The sequence below is a fragment of the Canis lupus genome, chromosome 10 (assembly GCF_048164855.1).
Source record: "Canis lupus baileyi chromosome 10, mCanLup2.hap1, whole genome shotgun sequence".
Taxonomy (NCBI): domain Eukaryota; kingdom Metazoa; phylum Chordata; class Mammalia; order Carnivora; family Canidae; genus Canis; species Canis lupus.
Window position 1 is genome coordinate 9808831 of NC_132847.1, and position 17233 is coordinate 9826063.

Sequence of the window (17233 nt, forward strand, 5' to 3'; positions counted from 1 at the left end):
TTCCAAAGCTGGAAAGATCATAAAACAACTGCTAAATGTTTTTCTAACCTCTGTGCCCTTCAAGGCATGGGACTGGAGTTGTTTTGTTTTGAATCATAATAAAATATGACCACTTCTGGCGTCTCAGACACTGTGTCATTTATGATGCCCCATATTTTCCAAACTCTGGTCCTTGGTCATGTTGAGGCTGACTTATGAGCCATATGGAAGCTAATGCTTTCCTTTGGAAAGCAGAAGCAATACATTGTAAATAGCTATGTTTGACATTTTTTGATGACTTCTTACTTTTGTCTAGGGAAAAATGATACTAATCATAAATGTTTTTTGCCTGTTAAAACATCTTTGTTCTTTGACAAGAAAAAAAATCCAAGGTTTGCCTGGCTTTTAGCGTTTATACTTCTGTTATGATAGCAGAGGTATTGATTGAATGGCTATCATTTCTGAACTTAAATAATCTTTTTGAACCTCATATATATATATATACACATACATATATATATGTATATATTAAGAAGGTGATATGATAGTTTCTTTCTTTTTTTCTTTTTTTTTTTTTTTATGTGTCTGCTTGGCTAAACTACATCTCCAGTTATTCAAACACTAATCTGGGCATTGCTGCGAAGGGAATTTGCAGATGTGATTGAAATATTTATTCAGTTGGCTTTACCTATGGGAGATTATCCTGGATAATCTAGGATCTGATTAAAGCAGTTGATTAGGAGCAGGGCTGAGGACTGGTGTGTATGTGTGTGTGTGTATGAGAGAGGGAGAGAAATAGAAATTCTTGTGTGTTAAAATTTTTTTCTAGTTTAAGTGTAATTGACATGTTACATTACATGTTTAAGACATACAACATGATAAATTGACAGAAGTATATATAGCAAATGATTACCACAGCAGTGTTAGTTAACACATCCAGCACATTACATAACTTTTTTTTTTTTATGATGAGGCCTTTCAAGATTTACTCTCTTAACAACTTCCATGTATACAATATAGTATTGCTAACTACATATATGTATTTCAGTGTATAGATCTTTTACCCCTTTGGTTAAATTTGGGCAAGGCTCATACTCTGAGGTCAGGGGAGTTACCACTAGTTGGGCACCATGGTTAAGAGGACCTGCTGGCTGCGCTACATGTTCAGGTGGGGCTGCTGGGTGGGCTCTCGAGTCGGTGCTGGCTGTGATCTGCTGTCAGGTGGGGCCACTAGCTGGTTTCTGCATTTCTCCTTTTTTTCAAACAGAATGTGAGTCTGGTTGAAACCTTCTGTGTCCTACCAACCTCAAAATGTGTTGGGGATGGAAGAAGGGGTAAAATTTTTAAGGTCTCTTCCCAATGTACAAATCTAGGATTTCTGAAATTAAAGCTCCAAATAACACCTGACAATTCCTGTGACTATTTTCCTTTGCTCTCAGGAGCTACTACCAAAAGTTCCAGGAGCTACGGATTATCTCATAATTTACTATGTTGATTGCCTCCAGGTTTTAGAGATTTCAAAGATTTTCCAAACGACATCATATGCAATGAAAAAAAGGAGTATAATTTAATCCTTTCTGTAACACTGAATCACAAAAACTGAGTCTACTAATGTAAAAACTTGATAAACACTATAATTGTCCTGCCAGGATGGGCAGGTCAGCAAGTACATACCTGTGGACTGAATGTTACACGAGGAGAGGCAAGAACGTACCTGGAATAGTCAAGGAACAGAAAGAATCTCAGTGTGTGGAGGCCAGAGTGAGCAAAGTGTAGAGAAGAAGGAAATGGATTCAGAAAGGAAGTTGGGAGGTCTAGATTGCTAAGGCTGTAGGGGCATTTTGAGGACTTCGGTTTTTGCCTTGAGTGAGCAACTAAAGAGATTTAAGTGATACGATTTGAACTATGTTTTAACAGAAGCTCTCTGGATGCCATGTTATTAGAGACTGAAGGGGAGTAAAGACAAGATCAGGAAAACCGATGACTGGTTTAAAGAAGTAAATTTCTAAAGATGACCTTCTGGGACACCTGGGTGGCTCAGATGTTGAGCAACTGCCTTTGGCTCAGGTTGTGATCCCGGGGTCCTGGGATCAAGTCTCACATCAGGATACTTGCTGGGAGCCTGCTTATCCTTCTGCTTATGTCTCTGCCTCTCTCATGAATAAATAAATAATAATAATTAAAAAAGATGCGCCTTCTACTCAGTGAAGGTGTAGGGCAGGGGTTAGCAAATAACAGTCCCCTGGTCCAACTGGGTTCTCAGCCTGTTCTTGTAGGATCTACGAGATAATAATGGTTCTTAAATTTTGAGAAGTTGTTGAAGAAGGAGAAGAAGCTACAGAAACTTTACATGGCCCAAAGAGCCTAAAATATTTAAAACCTGGGAAATGTTTCCAACACCTAATATAAAGCATCTGGCCGGTGGTAGGTCCTCAACAAATCTGGAAGGAGGAATACATGAGTAACTTAGTTGCTGAAAATATTATAAAGTGATATGTGTCAAGGAACATTTGTGTCTTTACCCCTAACCTTGAAGAACAATGTCATTTTCATTGAGCTACTGAAAAACATGGTCTATTTTTTGAAATGGTAAAACCAGAAGGCATTTTCTCACATAAGCAACGTCAGAAACAACTTTCAGGCACAGTGAAATAGCAAAAAATAATAAAAAAACATTTTTATAGAGCTTTAAACTTTACAAAGGATTTTCATGTTCATTATCTCATTTTATCATGAAAACAGGTATTATTTTCCCATTAGAAATTACTACATCCTGGGACGACTTGGTGGCTCAGCAGTTGAACATTTGGCTTTGGCTCAGGGCATGATCCCGGATTCCCAGGATCAAGTCCCACATTGGGCTCCTTGCATGGAGCCTGCTTCTCCTCTCTCTGCCTGTGTCTCTACCTCTCTTTCTAGGTCTCTCATGAATGAATAACTAATCTTTAAAAAAAAAAAAAAGAAATTACTACATGCTAAATCCTTAATGATTTCTCCAGAAAAGTTGAAGTCTTGAATGTTACATCTGTGAATTCTGAGGGTTTTTTTCCCCCTATGGGAATGCTGAGTGCTGAAATCAACACGTATTTTCAGTTCAAGATGGCAGACCAGGAAAACATATTTACTTTCTGTTCCTTTTGACAGCATATTTAACAAAGTGTAGAAATTCCAAAATTAAAGCAATCAACGCCAAGAGACTGGGGAAGTCATCCACCACAGAAAGGTTTTGATACATTTCTAGATGGCAAAAAGTGAAATGTAGGAGTGATAAAATGATCAAGAAAAGACCACCTAAGAAGGGGCTGCACAAAGCCAGTTTGCTTCTGCTGAGCCTTGGTTATAATAAAGAGAAGAGAGAAGAGGGGCTGTAAACAAGGGGACAAAAGGTATTTTAAGGAGTAAAAGTTCATTTAATGAGCTCCATGGATCCTTCAGTCTGCCCTCCGTATTAATTCTGTATGAATTACAATGGATTGTTGGTGAGGAAGACAAGGGAACAGGGGATGCGTGGTCAAACACAGGTTGTTAGCTATGGTTCACTGTCACTACTATAAATTCCATCAAGGCTGCCCGCCCATGGCTTCCTTTGCTGTAATCAGAGATTGTGCTTTATAAACTGTCAGACGAGAGGTAATCTTCCTGGCAACTATAAACTGCTGTTATTATTAAAATATTTTTATTAATGACTAAATTAATCATTTAAAAAAATATTTTGCCTTGACAAATTCTGTCTCAACATGTTTGCTTCTGCCAAGCCAAATTATCTCAGAATTACCACTTGTCACCTACTATTATTTTGACTTACAAGGACAAATAAGAGAATGGTCTTTATTTCAACAAAGCACCTTGTCCCTCCTCTCTCATTTGACAAGAAAAATGAAGAGGTAGATTTTTCTGGGATATCCTTGTCCAAATTTCCTTTTATTGTCCTGAAGTACTAATAACTCTTATATGTTTAAATTTCCCTCCTTGAGAAAAAAAAAGATGTAAATAATATGACTGTAATTTATTGTTTTCACATACTTCTGACATGATCACCTTTTTCAGAGTTCCTATAAGAAATCTTGGCCCAAAATTTGTACAAGCTTGCTATTTTTGTTCAAACAAACAAAATCAAGAAATTGTTCCTTATTGAACTCTTCCCAAATGATATCAAAGAATTATGGCTAAATGTCATAGCTGTAAATCATTTCTGCTTCTAGAGAGATTAGAAAGGGCTCATACCATTTCTCCTTTTTTTCAAACAGAACGTGAGTCTGGTTGAAACCTTCTGTGTCCTACCAACCTCAAAATGTGTTGGGGATGGAAGTCAAATTCGCTCTAACATGCATAAAAGGAATCTCTTCAACAGAACGCTAAAACTAACTTTGTACATATGAATTATGTCCAGTGCTATTTTAAATATAAAAAATAAATATATGACATTTTAAAATGTACATATATGTTTCTTACTTTGTACATATGAATTATGTCCAGTGCTATTTTAAATATAAAAAATAAATATATGACATTTTAAAATGTACATATATGTTTCTTTCTGGTCGGTAGGATTCTTGGTTCTTAAACTTCTGCATGTCATATTCCTAAAACACAACATCAGCCCCGTGAGAGAGAAAACACTTCAATGATGTAAGCCAAAGAAACAAGATTCAAACTAGGCAAAGCTATGTGTTTGGCCAGGATTTTTAAAATCTTCCTCATCGTGCTGAAGCTTCCAGCTCCTAGGCAATAATACATGTTTCCCTTGTCAGATGCCCGAGAGTATGTCTCCTCTCTTGGGCATAAGAATTTCTCGAATTACATATGGGTGCCAACAATGTGAGGTGAAGGGTGAACCTGGTTGGCATACTCATAATGACCGATAAGGATCTTACTTTAATCCATTCATTACATTGCTCCACTATTAACTTACAATAAATGCTGTATTTGCTTTCTAGACATGAATGAGATGCCTTACTAGACATAGTCCTAGAGGCCAGAGAAACCAGCTTCTAATCCATATGCAACAATCCACTGGTGCACTCTTTTCAGGTAGATTACAATTTATCTACAATATAATCTTTATAGATTTACATAAAATCTTTACATAGAATCTTACACATTTGGATCCTGTAGACCAAAGACCACATCGGAGCTGCAAGGCTGAATTACGAATATGGGACGACTGCTGGTCCATGACCTCTGTCTTCTAAGATCAGAGCCCAGTGTGGTCTCTGATCAATTTATGAATCGAACAAAAGAAAACCTAATATTGGGCAGTGCTTGAATAAGTACAGCACCGTGCTAAGTACCCTAAGAACTATGAAAAATAAAAATTAATTTTAAGAAAATGGTAACACACACTCCTGAGTAAGAGCTCTGGGAGCAGTCAGGCTGGGTTCGACCCTGCTATGCCACTACCATCTCCATGACCCAAGGAGCGGTGTACATTGTAAATGTTGTTTTGGCAAATTCCCATAAAGAAAAGAACATGCCAGACAGTGAGGGGGGTCACAGGAGGCAGCATCCAGTCAGCTCAGGTTCCAGTGTCTGCTCAGAAACCTCAACGGCTGGACGAGTGACACTGGTGGCCGGACTGCAGGCCTCGCAGGGCAGCAGGGCAACAGACCTCTCAGGGCAGTAGGGCTGCAGCCTCGCAGGGCAGCAGGGCAGCAGGGCTGTAGACTTTGCAGGGCATCAGTTCCGCAGGCATCCAAGGGCTGTAGGGCTCGCAGGGCACCAGGGTAGAAGGCCTAGCAGGGCATCAGAGCTGCAGGCCTCACAGTGCAGCAGGGCAGCAGGCCTCACATGGCAGCAGGGCAGCAGGGCTACAGGCCACGCAGAGCAGCAGGGCAGCAGGCGTCTCAGGGCAGCAGGGCAGCAGGCCTCACATGGCAGCAGGGTTGCAGGTTTCGCAGGACAGGACAGCAGCAGGGCAGCAGGGCTGCAAGCCTCTCAGGGCATCAGGGCTGCAGGCCTCACAGGGCAGCAGGGCAGAGTACTCACATGGCAGCAGAGCAGCAGGGCAGCAGGCATCTCTGGGCAGCAGGGCAGCAGGCCTGGCAGGGCAGCAGGGCAGAGGCCTCACATGGCAGCAGGGCAGCAAGGCTGCAGGCCTCGAAGGGCAGCAGTGCAGCAGGGTTGCAAGCTTCGCAGGGCATCATGGCAGCAGGGCTGTAGGCCTCTCAGGTCAGCAGGGCAGCAGGCCTAGCAGGGCAGCAGGGCAGCAGGCCTCAGATGGCAGAAGGGCAGCAGGGCTGCAGGCCAACGAGGGCAGCAGGGTAGCCGGCATCTCAGGTCAGCAGGGCAGCAGGCCTCATAGGGTAGCCAGGCAGCAGGCCTCTCAAGGCAGCAGGGCTGCAGGGCAGCAGGCCTCCCAGGGCTGCAGGGCTTACAGGGCAGCATGGCAGTAGGCCTCTTAGGGCAGCAGGGCTTCAGGTCTCGCAGCGCAGCAGGGCAGTAGGCCTCACATGGCAGCAGGGCAACAGGGCTGCAGGCCTCGAAGGGCAGAAGGGCAGAGGCCTCACATGTAAGCAAGGCAGTAGGGCTGCTGGCCTCGCAGGGCAGCAAGGCAGCAAGTGTCTCAAGGCAGCAGGGCAGCAGGCATCACATGGCAGCACAGCAGCAGGGCTGCAGGCCTCGAAGGGCAGAAGGGCAGAGGCATCACATGGCAGCAGGGCAGTAGGGCTGCTGGCCTCGCAGGGCGACAGGGCAGCAGGGCAGTAGGGCTGCTGGCCTCGCAGGGCAACAGGGCAGCAGGGCAGCAAGGGTGCAGTCCTCACAGGGCACCAGGGCCTCAGGCGTCTCTGGTCAGCTGGGCAGCAAGCCTCGCAGGGCAGCAGGGCAACAGGCCTCACATGGCAGCAGGGCAGCAGGGCTGCAGGCCTCGCAGGGCAACAGGGCAGCAGGAGTCTCAGGGCAGCAGCGCTGTAGGCCTCACAGAGCAACAGGGCAACAAGCCTCCCAGGGCAGCAGTGCTGCAGGCCTCACAGGGCAGCCTGGCTGTGGCCTCTCAGGGCAACAGGGCAGCAGGTCTCACAGGGCAGCAGGGCAGCAGGCCTCACATGGCAGCAGGTCAGCAGGGTTGCAGGCCTCGCAGGGCAACAGGGCAGCAGGAGTCTCAGGGCAGTAGCACTGTAGGCCTTACAGAGCAACAGGGCAACAAGCCTCCCAGGGCAGCAGTGCTGTAGGCCTCGCAGGGCAGCCTGGCTGTGGCATCTCAGGGCAGCAGGGCAGCAGGTCTCACATGGCAGCAGGTCAGCGGGGCTACAGGTTTCGCAGGACAGGACGGCAGCAGGGCAGCAGGGCTGCAGGCCTCCCAGGGCAACAGGATAGAAGGCTGCAGGTCTTGCAGGGCAGCAGGGCTGCAGGCCTCCCCGGGCAGCAGGGCTATAGGCCTCGCAGGGCATCAGGGCAGAAGTCCTCACACGGCCGCAGGGCAGCAGGGTTATTGGCCTCTCAGGGCAGCAGGGCTGCAGGCCTCGCAGGGAAGCAGGGAAGCAGGCCTCACATGGCAGAAGGGCAGCAGGGCTGCAGGCTGCAGACTCTTCAGGGCTGCAGGCTTCGAAGGGCACCAGAGCAGAGGCCTCACATGGCAGCAGGTCAGCAGGTCTCCCAGGGGAGCAGGGGAGCAGGGCAGCAGGGCTGCAGTCCTCGTATGGCAGCAGTGCAGCAGGCATCTCAGGGCAGCAGGGCAGCAGGGCTCCAGGCATCGAAGGGCAGCAGAGCAGCAGGTGTCTCAGGGCAGCAGGGCTGCAGGCCTCCCACGGCAGCAGGGCAGCAGGAGTCTCAGGGCAGCAGGGTTGCAGGCCTTGCATGGCAGCAGGGTCAGAGGCCTCACATGGCAGAAAGGCAGCTCAGCAGACCTCCCAGGGCTGCAGGGCTCGCAGTGCAGCAGGGCAGCAGGGCTGCAGGCTTTGCAGGGCTGCAGGAGTCACAGGGCAGCAGGGCTGCAGGCCTCACAGGGCAGCAGGGCTGTAGGCATCGCAGGACAGCAGGGCTGCAGACTTTGCAGTGCAGCAGGCAAGCAGGTCTCTCAGGGCAGCAGGGCAGCAGGCCTCGCAAGGCATTAGGGCAGCAGGGCAACAGGGCTGCAGGCCTCGCAGGGCAGCAGGGCAGCAGGGCAGCAGGGCTGCTGGCTTTGCAGGGCAGCAGGGCAGCAAGCCTCTCAGGGCAGAAGGGCTGCAGGCCTCTCGTCGCAGCAGGGCAGCAGGCCTCGCAGAGCAGCAGGCGTCGCAGGGCAGCAGGGCTGCAGGGCTCGCAGGGCAGCAGGGCAGGAAGCCTCACATGGCAGAAGGGCAGCATGGCTAAGGGCTTACAGAGCAGCAGGGTAGCAGGCGTCTTAGGGCAGCAGGGTAGCAGGCCTCACATGGCATCAATGCAGCAGGGCTGCAGGCCTCGCAGGGTAGCAGGGCAGCAGGTGTCTCACGGCAGCAGGGCAGCAGGGCAGAGGCCTCACAGGGCAGCAGGGCAGAGGCCTCACATGGCAGCAGGGCAGCATGGCTACAGGCCTCGCAGGGCAGCAGGGCAGCAGGCGACTCAGGGCAGCAGGGCTGCAGGCCTTGCAGGGCAGCAGGGCTGCAAGCCTCGCAGGGCAGCAGTGCAGCAGGCCTCTCAGGGCAGCTGGGCTGCAGGCATCGCAGGGCAGCAGGGCAGCAGGCCTCTCAGGGCAGCAGGCCAGGATGCCCTCTGGGCTGCAAGGCTCGCAGGGCAGTAGGGCAGAGGCCTCACATGGCAGTAGGGCTGCAGGCCTCTCAGGGCAGCGGGCTGCAGGCCTCGCCAGGCAACAGGGCATCAGGCATCTCAGGGCAGCATGGTTGCAGGGCTCGCAGGGCAGCAGGGCAGAGGCCTTGCACGGCAGCAGGGCAGTAGGCCTCAGATGGCAGCAGGATAGCTGGGCAGCAGCCTCCCAGGGTTGCAGAGCTCGTAGTGCAGTAGGGCAGCAGGGCTACAGGCTTTACAGGGCTGCAGGTTTTGCAGGGCAGCAGGGCAGCAGGCATCACATGGCATAAGGGCAGCAGGGCTGCAGGTCTCCCAGGGCAGCAGGGCAGCAGGCCTCACTTGGCAGCAGGGCAGCAGGCCTCACATAGCAGCAGGTCAGCAGGGTTGAGGACTCGCAGGGCAGCAGTGTAGCAGGCCTCACATGACAGCAGTGCAGGAGGGCTGCAAGCCTCACAGGGCAGCATTGCAGCAGGCCTCTCAGGGCAGCTGGGCTGCAGGCATCACAGGACAGCAGGGCAGCAGGCCTTGCAGGGCAGCAGGCCAGGATGCCCCCTGGGCTGCAAGGCTCGCAGGGCAGTAGGGCAGAGGCCTCACATGGCAGCAGGGCTACAGGTCTTGCAGGGCAGCAGGGCAGCAGGCGTCTCAGGGCAGCAGGGTTGCAGGCCTTGCATGGCAGCAGGGCAGAGGCCTCACATGGCAGAGGGGAGCAGGGCTGCAGGCCTCCCAGGCAGCAGAGCAGCAGTCCCCTCAGGGCAGCAGGGCAGCAGGCCTCTCAGGACAGCAGGGCTGTAGGCCTCGCAGGGAAGCAGAGTAGGTGTCTCAGGGCAGCAGGGTTGATGGCGTCCCAGGGTAGCAGAAGGCAGGCCTCTCAGGGCAGTAGGGTAGCAGGAGTCTCAGGTCAGTAATGCAGCAGGCCTCGGAAAGCATCAGGGCAGCAGGGTTGCAGGCCTGCAGGGCAGCAGGGTGGCCTGCCTCACATGGAAGTAGGGCAGCAGGTCTCTCAGAACAGCAGGGCTGCAGGGCTCGCAGGGCAGCAGGACCGGGCTCTCAGGGCAGCAGGGCTGCAGGCCTCTCAGGGCAGAAGGGCTGCGGGTCTCTCAGTGCAGCAGTCCTGCAAGCCTTGCAAGGCAACAGGGCAGGGGTCTCACAGGGCAACAGGGGAGCATGGCTGCAGGCCTCGCAGGGCACCAGGGCCTCAGGCATCTCCGGTCAACCAGGCAGCAGGCCTCGCAGGGCAGCACGGCAGCAGGGCCGCAGGTGTCTCAGGGCAGCAGCGCTGCAGGCCTCACAGGGCAGCAGGGCAGAGGCCTCACATGGCAGCAGGGCAGCAGGCCTCCAGGGCAGCAGGGCAGCAGGCCTCCAGGGCAGCACAGTAGCAGGGCTGCAGGTCTCGCAGGGCAGCAGGGCAGCAGGCATCTCAGGACAGCTGGGGTCAGGCCTTGCATGGCAGCAGGGTAGAGGCTTCACATGGCAACAGGGCTAGAGCCCTCACAGGGCAGCAAGGCAGCAGGCCTCACATGGCAGCAGGGAAGCAGGGCTTCAAGCCTCGCAGGGCAACAAGGCAGCAGGTGTCCCAGGTCAGCAGGGCAGTGGGCCTTGCAGGGTAGCAGGGCAGCAGGACTTGCTGGGCAGCAGGGCTGCAGGCCTCGCTGGGCAGCGGGCTTCAGGCCTCGCAGGGTATCAGGGCAGCAGGTCTCCCAGTGCAGCAGGCGTCTCAGGGCAAAAGGGCTGCAGGCGTCCCACAGCAGCAGGGTAGCACGGCAGCAGGTGTCTCAGGGCAGCAGGGTTGCAGGCCTTGCATGGCAGCAGGGCAGAGGCCTCACATGGCAACAGAGCAGCAGGTGTCTCTGGGCAGCAGGGCTGCAGGTCTCCCAGGGCAGCAGGGCAGCAGGATAGAAGGCTCTACAGCCTCGTAGTGCAGCAGGGCAGCAGGTCTCACATGGCATCAGGACTGCATGGCTACAGGCCTTGCCAGGCAGCAAGGTAGCAGGCGACTCAGGGCAGCAGCACTGCAGGCCTCACACGGCAGCAAATCTGTAGGACTCGCAGGGCATCAGGTCAGCAGGCCTCACTTGGCAGCAGGTCAGCAGGTCTCTCAGGGCAGCTGAGCTGCGGGCATCGCAGGACAGCAGGGCAATAGGCCTCACATGGCAGCAGGGCAGCAGGGCTGCAGTCCTCGCACAGCAGCAGTGCAGCAGGCGTCTCAGGGCAGCTGGGCTGCAGGCATCGCAGGGCAGCAGGGCAACAGGCCTCACATGGCAGCAGGGCAGCAGGGCTGCAGGCTTCGCAGGGCTGCAGGCATCGCAGGGCAGCAGGGCAGCAGGCCTCACAGGGCAGCAGGACAGCAGGGCCACAAGGCTCACAGGACAGCAGGGCAGCAGGCCTTGCAGGGCAGCAGGCCAGGATGCCCCCTGGGCTGCAAGGCTCGCAGGGCAGTAGGGCAGAGGCCTCACATGGCAGCAGGGCTGCAGGCCTCTCAGGGCAGCGGGGCTGCATGCCTCGCCGGGCAACAGGGCATCAGGCATCTCAGGGCAGCAGGATTGCAGGGCTCGCAGGGCAGCAGGGCAGAGGCCTCGCACAGCAGCAGGGCAGCAGGCCTCAGATGGCAGCAGGGCAGCAGGGCTTGAGGCCTCACAAGGTGGCAGGGCAGCAGGCATCTCAGGTCAGCTGGGCAGCAGGGCAGCAGGCGTCTCAGGGCAGCAGGGCAGCTGGGCAGCAGGCCTCCCAGGGTTGCAGAGCTCCCAGTGCAGTAGGGCAGCAGGGCTGCAGGCTTCGCAGGGCTGCAGGTTTCGCAGGTCAGCAGAGCAGCAGGCCTCACATGGCAACAGGGCTACGGGGCTTCTCAGGGCTGCAGACTTTACAAGGCAGCAGGGCAGCAGGCCTCGCAGGGCAGCAGGGCTGCAGGCCTCACATGGCTGCAGGGCAGTAGGGCAGAGTCATCACAGGGCAGCTGGGCAGCAGGCCTCCCAGGGCTGCAGGGCTCGCAGTGCAGTAGGGCAGCAGGGCAGCAGGCGTCTCAGGGAAGCATGGCTGCAGGCCTTGCAGGGCATCAGGGCAGAGGCCTCACATGGCAGCAGGGCTGCAGGCCTCACAGGGCAGCAGGGCAGCAGGCCTCACATGGCAGCAGGGCAGCAGGTCTCTCAGGGCAAAAGGGCTGCAGGCGTCCCACTGCAGCAGGGTAGGAGGGCAGCAGGTGTCTCAGGGTAGCAGGGTTACAGGCCTTGCAGGGCAGCAGGGCAGAGGCCTTGCACAGTAGTAGGGCAGCAGGCCTCACATGGCAGCAGGGCAGCAGGGCTGCAGGCCTCGCAAGGCAGCAGGGCAGCAGGCATCTCAGGTCAGCTGGGCAACAGGCTTCCCAGGGCTGCAGGGCTCACAGTGCAGCAGGGCAGCAGGGGTGCAGGCTTTGCAGGGCTGCAGGCTTCGAAGGGCAGCAAGGCAGCAGGCGTCTCAAGGCAGTAATGCAGCAGGCGTCTCAGGGCAGCAGGGTTGCAGGCCTTGCGGGGCAGCAGGGCAGAAGCCTCACATGGAAGCAGGGCAGCAGGCCTCGCAGGGCAGCAGGGCCGGCCCTCGGCGAAGCAGGCCACCCTCGCCCTCTAAGCCTCGGGAGGCTCCTGCTCCCCCTCAGGGCTTCCCCGGGTAAGGGCTGGCCAGGCACACCCTGGGGTCTGAGGCCCCCCCCCTCCGCAGTCCCAGGCCCCGCCCCTCCCCCACGCGGGGGCAACCATGCAGGTGCTCTATGGCCTCAGCAGCTGGAAGGTGGGCCCCGCCCCCTCCCTCCCCTCCCCCCCCCCGCTGGTGGGCGGGGCTGCACGGCCCGCGTGGGCGGCTTTGTGACGCCTTAGCACGTGGGTGCACGCTCAGAGGCTTGGTGTGCTGGTCCTGGAGAGGAGTCAGAGCCGTGGAGACCCTCTCCAAGGCCTTATGCCCCAACCTCCCACCCTGGCGCCCAGCTAGCCCTAAATGGGCCGTTTATTTTCTAAGTTTCTTCGCCCCCCCCGCCGGCCCCTGCCCCGCCGGAGTTGCCCGCTGGCCACGCCCGCCCGTGACACCGCCCGTCCTGGCCGGACCACCCTGCGGCTCCTGCACCCGCCCCCTGCTCTGGGCGCAGGCCATCCCAGCGGGGGCGGAGGGGGAGCCTGTACCGGCTCGCTGCCACGGGGAGCCCAGGAGGCGGCTCCCGCTCCCTCAGGCCGCGGGCCCCCCTCTGGGCCTCCTCCCCGCGGGGAGCTGGGGGAGCCCTCCGGGGGGCGTGAGCTGTCTGCGCAGTTGCCCGCTGGTCCGGCCCTCGAGGACTGTGAGGATCCCTCCCCCGGGGCGCGAGGTCACGCTCCTGCATTCACTACCTGCACAGGGAGCCGGGGCCGCGGGTCAGGTACCGACCCGTCCCCTCCCCCTTTCGAGCCCAGGGCACGGAGGAGGAGGTCCCGGAGCACCCCGGAGGACAGACGCAGGCTCTCGGAGAGACCAAAGGGCCGGGCGGTGGCAGTGGCCGCCCCCACAGCCGCGGGGCACGCAGTGGACATCCGAGCCCCGGACACCTGCGGCGCTCTCAGCCTCCACCGAGCCAGCCCTGCAGCCCTGGACCGACGTCTCGCCCCCTCCGGAGAGGGCTCGTGGGCCAGCACCCAGATGTCTCCCATGTCGTCCTCTGCAGGCCGCGTGGCCACCTCTTCAGGCGGTCCCGTGGGAGAGGTCCTCGGGACCCCGACAGGGACGCGCGGTGCTCTCGGGCCCACGCCCAGGCTGCCCCGGGCCGCAGGGGCCCTCCGCAGAGGGGGCGGCGGCTGAAAACCATCCGCCCGGGAGCGTGCGGGCCGCGGGGAGGAGGGACACACAGGCTGGGGGCCCCGGGCGTCTCGCCACGGAGCCCTCTCCCGCTCCCGCCGGCGTCGGCCAGCAGCGGGCCACACAGAAGGAAACTAGGCCTGCCCCCCGCCTGCCAGTGCCGCCGCCTCTACCACTGCTGTGGGATCGGGGGGACTGGCCCCCACCCCGAAGCTTCCTCGCCTTGCTCCTGACAAGAACCTGGGCACCTCGCAGGACGCCGAGCGTCCGAGGGACAAGATCCCGAAGGACAGAACAGACACCTCGGCCGACTGCTGGGCCGCCCCGCCTGCCCCTTCCTCGCCCCCACTTGCCTCGGAGGCTGCAGGCTCCCCGCCGCGGCCGCTCCCGCTGCCCAGGTCCCCGTTCCTCGCACCGCCTTGGCTGACCCCTCTGCCGGGCCCCCGACCCTCTCTGTGCCTCCGTCTTCCCCAACACAACATGGTGGTCGGGAAACAGGACGTGTCGTTCCTGAATCTCCTCCTCTTGCTGCTCCTGCTGAGTCTCTTCCTCCCCCTAGTTCCTGTCCCTTTGGGGAAACCCCACTTCAGGGAGGCCCTCTTCCCCCAGGCCGCGCTGCAGCACCCACCCCCGACCGCCCCACACCTTACCCCCACCCCCTGCACAAAAGAATCCCCAACCCCTGGGTGTGTGGATTCTCCCCCGCTTTTCCTAACAACCCCGCGTCCAGGCGGCTCCACGGACAGCTCCGTCGTCGTCCAGCCCGGCACCTCTAAGCCGACTTCTTCTACCATCGCAGCAAAGTCATCCACTTTGACCTCCAAGCCTATTTCAGATCCTGCTGTCGTGGACATGGACACGACGCCTCCCTCGCGGGCTGTCACCTCCACGCCCCCACGCTCCGGGATGAGCTGTCCTCCGTTTGCCCGGGGCCGTTGCAGCATGACGCAGCGATGCCCTGCGAAAGTCGCAGCATCCACCAATCCACCGACGTCGATGGCCCCGGCCCCACCCCACTTCTTCAACTACTCTTCGGCCTCCACACCACCCCTCAGCCCACACACGGGACTCTTGCTGGGAGGCAGCCAACAGCTTCTCTTCCCGGTGCTGCTATGGCCACTGGCTTGCCCAACCTCAGTTCTGGAGCCACCGGCACTCCAGTAGGCAGCGCCTCTGCAAACCCCGACGCTCACTGTGACCCCGATGCCATGGATACCACATCGCCCTCCCGGGCTGTCATCTTTCAGGCCCCCCCTGGGTCGCGGAAGAACCAGTTGTCATTTTACAGGGCACTTCCTGGTTCTGGCAACACACCACCTACGGGCAGCACTGCCTCGGCCCACGGCTCTACCACTTTACCTCAAAAGCCAGCCAGCACACAGACCCCGTTTCCAAGCGTTCTAACGCAGGAATCGCCTCTCAGCCCACACTGGAGGTCACAGTGGGCAACAGCCTAACAATTCCTACCTGTTGGGAAAAACAGTAGCCCCACCACAGGCTGTCGGCCTGACGACGCCTGTAGCTCACCCACCCGGAGGCAGCACGGTGCAGGCAGCTTTCGCGGGCTCTCCTTTTGGCCCCACAGTCAACAAGCAGACGGCCTTTGGTAACCAGCCAGGTATTCTCCACACGCCTCATTCTACCGCGACTGGCTTTGGAGGTCCCACTGGGAACACTAGCTCGTCACTCCCAGCTACTACTACGGACCCACAGACCGTGGTGGGGCCTGTGGTCCCCAGTGGCCCTCCACTCATGGCAAACACTACAGGCCCACAGACCTTTGTGTGGTCTGTAGTCCCCATTGGCCCACCCCTCATGGCTAACACTACTGTCCCACAGACCTTTGTGGGGTCTGCGGTCCCCAGTGGCCCACCACTCATGGCTAACACTACTGGCACACAGACCTTTGTGGGGCCTGCAGTCCCCAGTGGCCCACCCCTCCTGGCTAACACTACTGGCACACAGACCTTTGTGGGGCCTGCGGTCCCCAGTGGCCCACCACTCACGTCTACCATTACATGCCCACAAACCTTTGTGGGGCTTGCGGTCCCCAGTGGCCCTCCACTCATGGCTAACACTACTGTCCCACAGACCTTTGTGTGGTCTGTAGTCCCCATTGGCCCACCCCTCATGGCTAACACTACTGTCCCACAGACCTTTGTGTGGTCTGCAGTCCCCAGTGGCCCACCCCTCATGGCTAACACCACAGGCCCACAGGTCTTTGTGGGGTCTGCAGTCCCCAGTGGCCCACCAGTCATGGCTAACACTACAGGCCCACAGACGTCTGTGGGGCCTGCAGTCCCTGCTACCACTGCAGGGACTTTAAATCCAGGCACCCGGGGCCCACCTGCCCAGCATGTAAGTGGTGCGGAGGAAGGAACAACGTCACTCCCAAGACTGGAAGACCTGGAATTCCCGCTTTATGTCGGCATAGTGGGGGCCCACCTGATGCAAACACAGATGAAAACCTCATCGTCTCTATGATGGCAGCCCTCTGTATCAGCAACCGCCCTCAGAACCCTGGGGGCCTACCTGTCTCTAAGGCAACTGGTGCTACGGGGAACAGCACCATACCTACTGTGACTGGACCAGATAGTGGTCCCCCATTCCTACAGAGCACACAGAACCCCCCCAAGCCACAGCACTGGTGGTGCAATGGGGGATACCACCATGCATCTTAGAACTCTCTGCTCTTGGAACACGTGGACCTGCCCCTAGTCAGGGCACCCCTCTGACTTTGGTGAGCCAGCATTGTGTGTGCAAGTTCTTGGTCCACTGTTCTGTGCTCTGGGCGTGGCTAGGTACCTTCATAACCTGTCTAGGAGCCACCACCCACTGGTTCCTTCCTTTTGTCATGAATCTCAACATCTATGGAACAGATACTCCTCCACATATTTTATGTAATAGTAAATGGATTTTGCTGTATCAGAGCCTCAATGGGCTCTTATCTTTCCCGGATTACGTAGATATACTTATATATCTATAAAACTTTGTTCTTACTAATCTGCTTTTGCTCGTGTGTCTTTTTGTCTCGGCAGTAGAGAAAGAATGAACCTATGTGAGTGTGGTGGGTTGAACCAGACTTTATGCCAAATTTTCTGGAATGTGGAAGTAGCCACAGGTTCTGGCTGCACGCACAGACCCCTGAAATCTGCATTTTGAGTGTAAGGGATGGGCATCCAGGAGGAAGGAAGGTCCAAAGGAGGGAGAGATGAGGTGACTCATCCTTGCCTCTACCCTCTGTGCTTCGCTCTCCTCTCCCCTGACTCTGACCTCAATAGAGGTTGAATAACCCGTGATGAGTGAAAGGAAACCACCCTCAAAATGTTTAAATGTTTTCTTCGGTGCCTTCTTAGTTTAGACTTAGGCCAATCGTTCTTACACATTCCCACTTCGCCCAGAGAAGACAGATTTGAGCCCGGAGAAACAAATGGAAAAAGAGCACATACATGCCTGCTCTGTAAGTGTTAGAAATGTCAGTTTATTTAGAATTTATTGTGCTGCTTAAGCGCAGTGGAACAGATCCTTTTCAATAATCAGCCCAGCTCTGATCTAAATCACTAAAATATCAAATCACCTGTGTTACAATTGTGCCCAGTTCTGGCTGACCCTAAACTTTTCTGGATCTCCACTAGACTTAATAAAGGCAAAATTGCTGACTTTATGGGGCTTACATTCTAGTTGGAGGGGAGAAAAATACATACGTGTAAACTATCTGGTGGGTTAGTCAGTTAAGAGTCCTGTGGAAAACAAAGTAGCATATGGAGCA

At 55.9% G+C, this 17233-nt stretch overlaps 1 protein-coding gene across 1 annotated transcript; it reads left to right on the plus strand.

The window, feature by feature from the left end:
* Nucleotides 1-12415: 12415 nt before the first annotated feature.
* LOC140642016 (nuclear pore-associated protein 1-like) lies at nt 12416-16467 on the plus strand. The gene is given in 3 exon segments (XM_072842622.1): nt 12416-13670; nt 13673-14451; nt 14454-16467. Coding segments are annotated over 3 exon segments (2502 nt in total). The 3' UTR covers nt 14922-16467.
* Nucleotides 16468-17233: the final 766 nt, after the last annotated feature.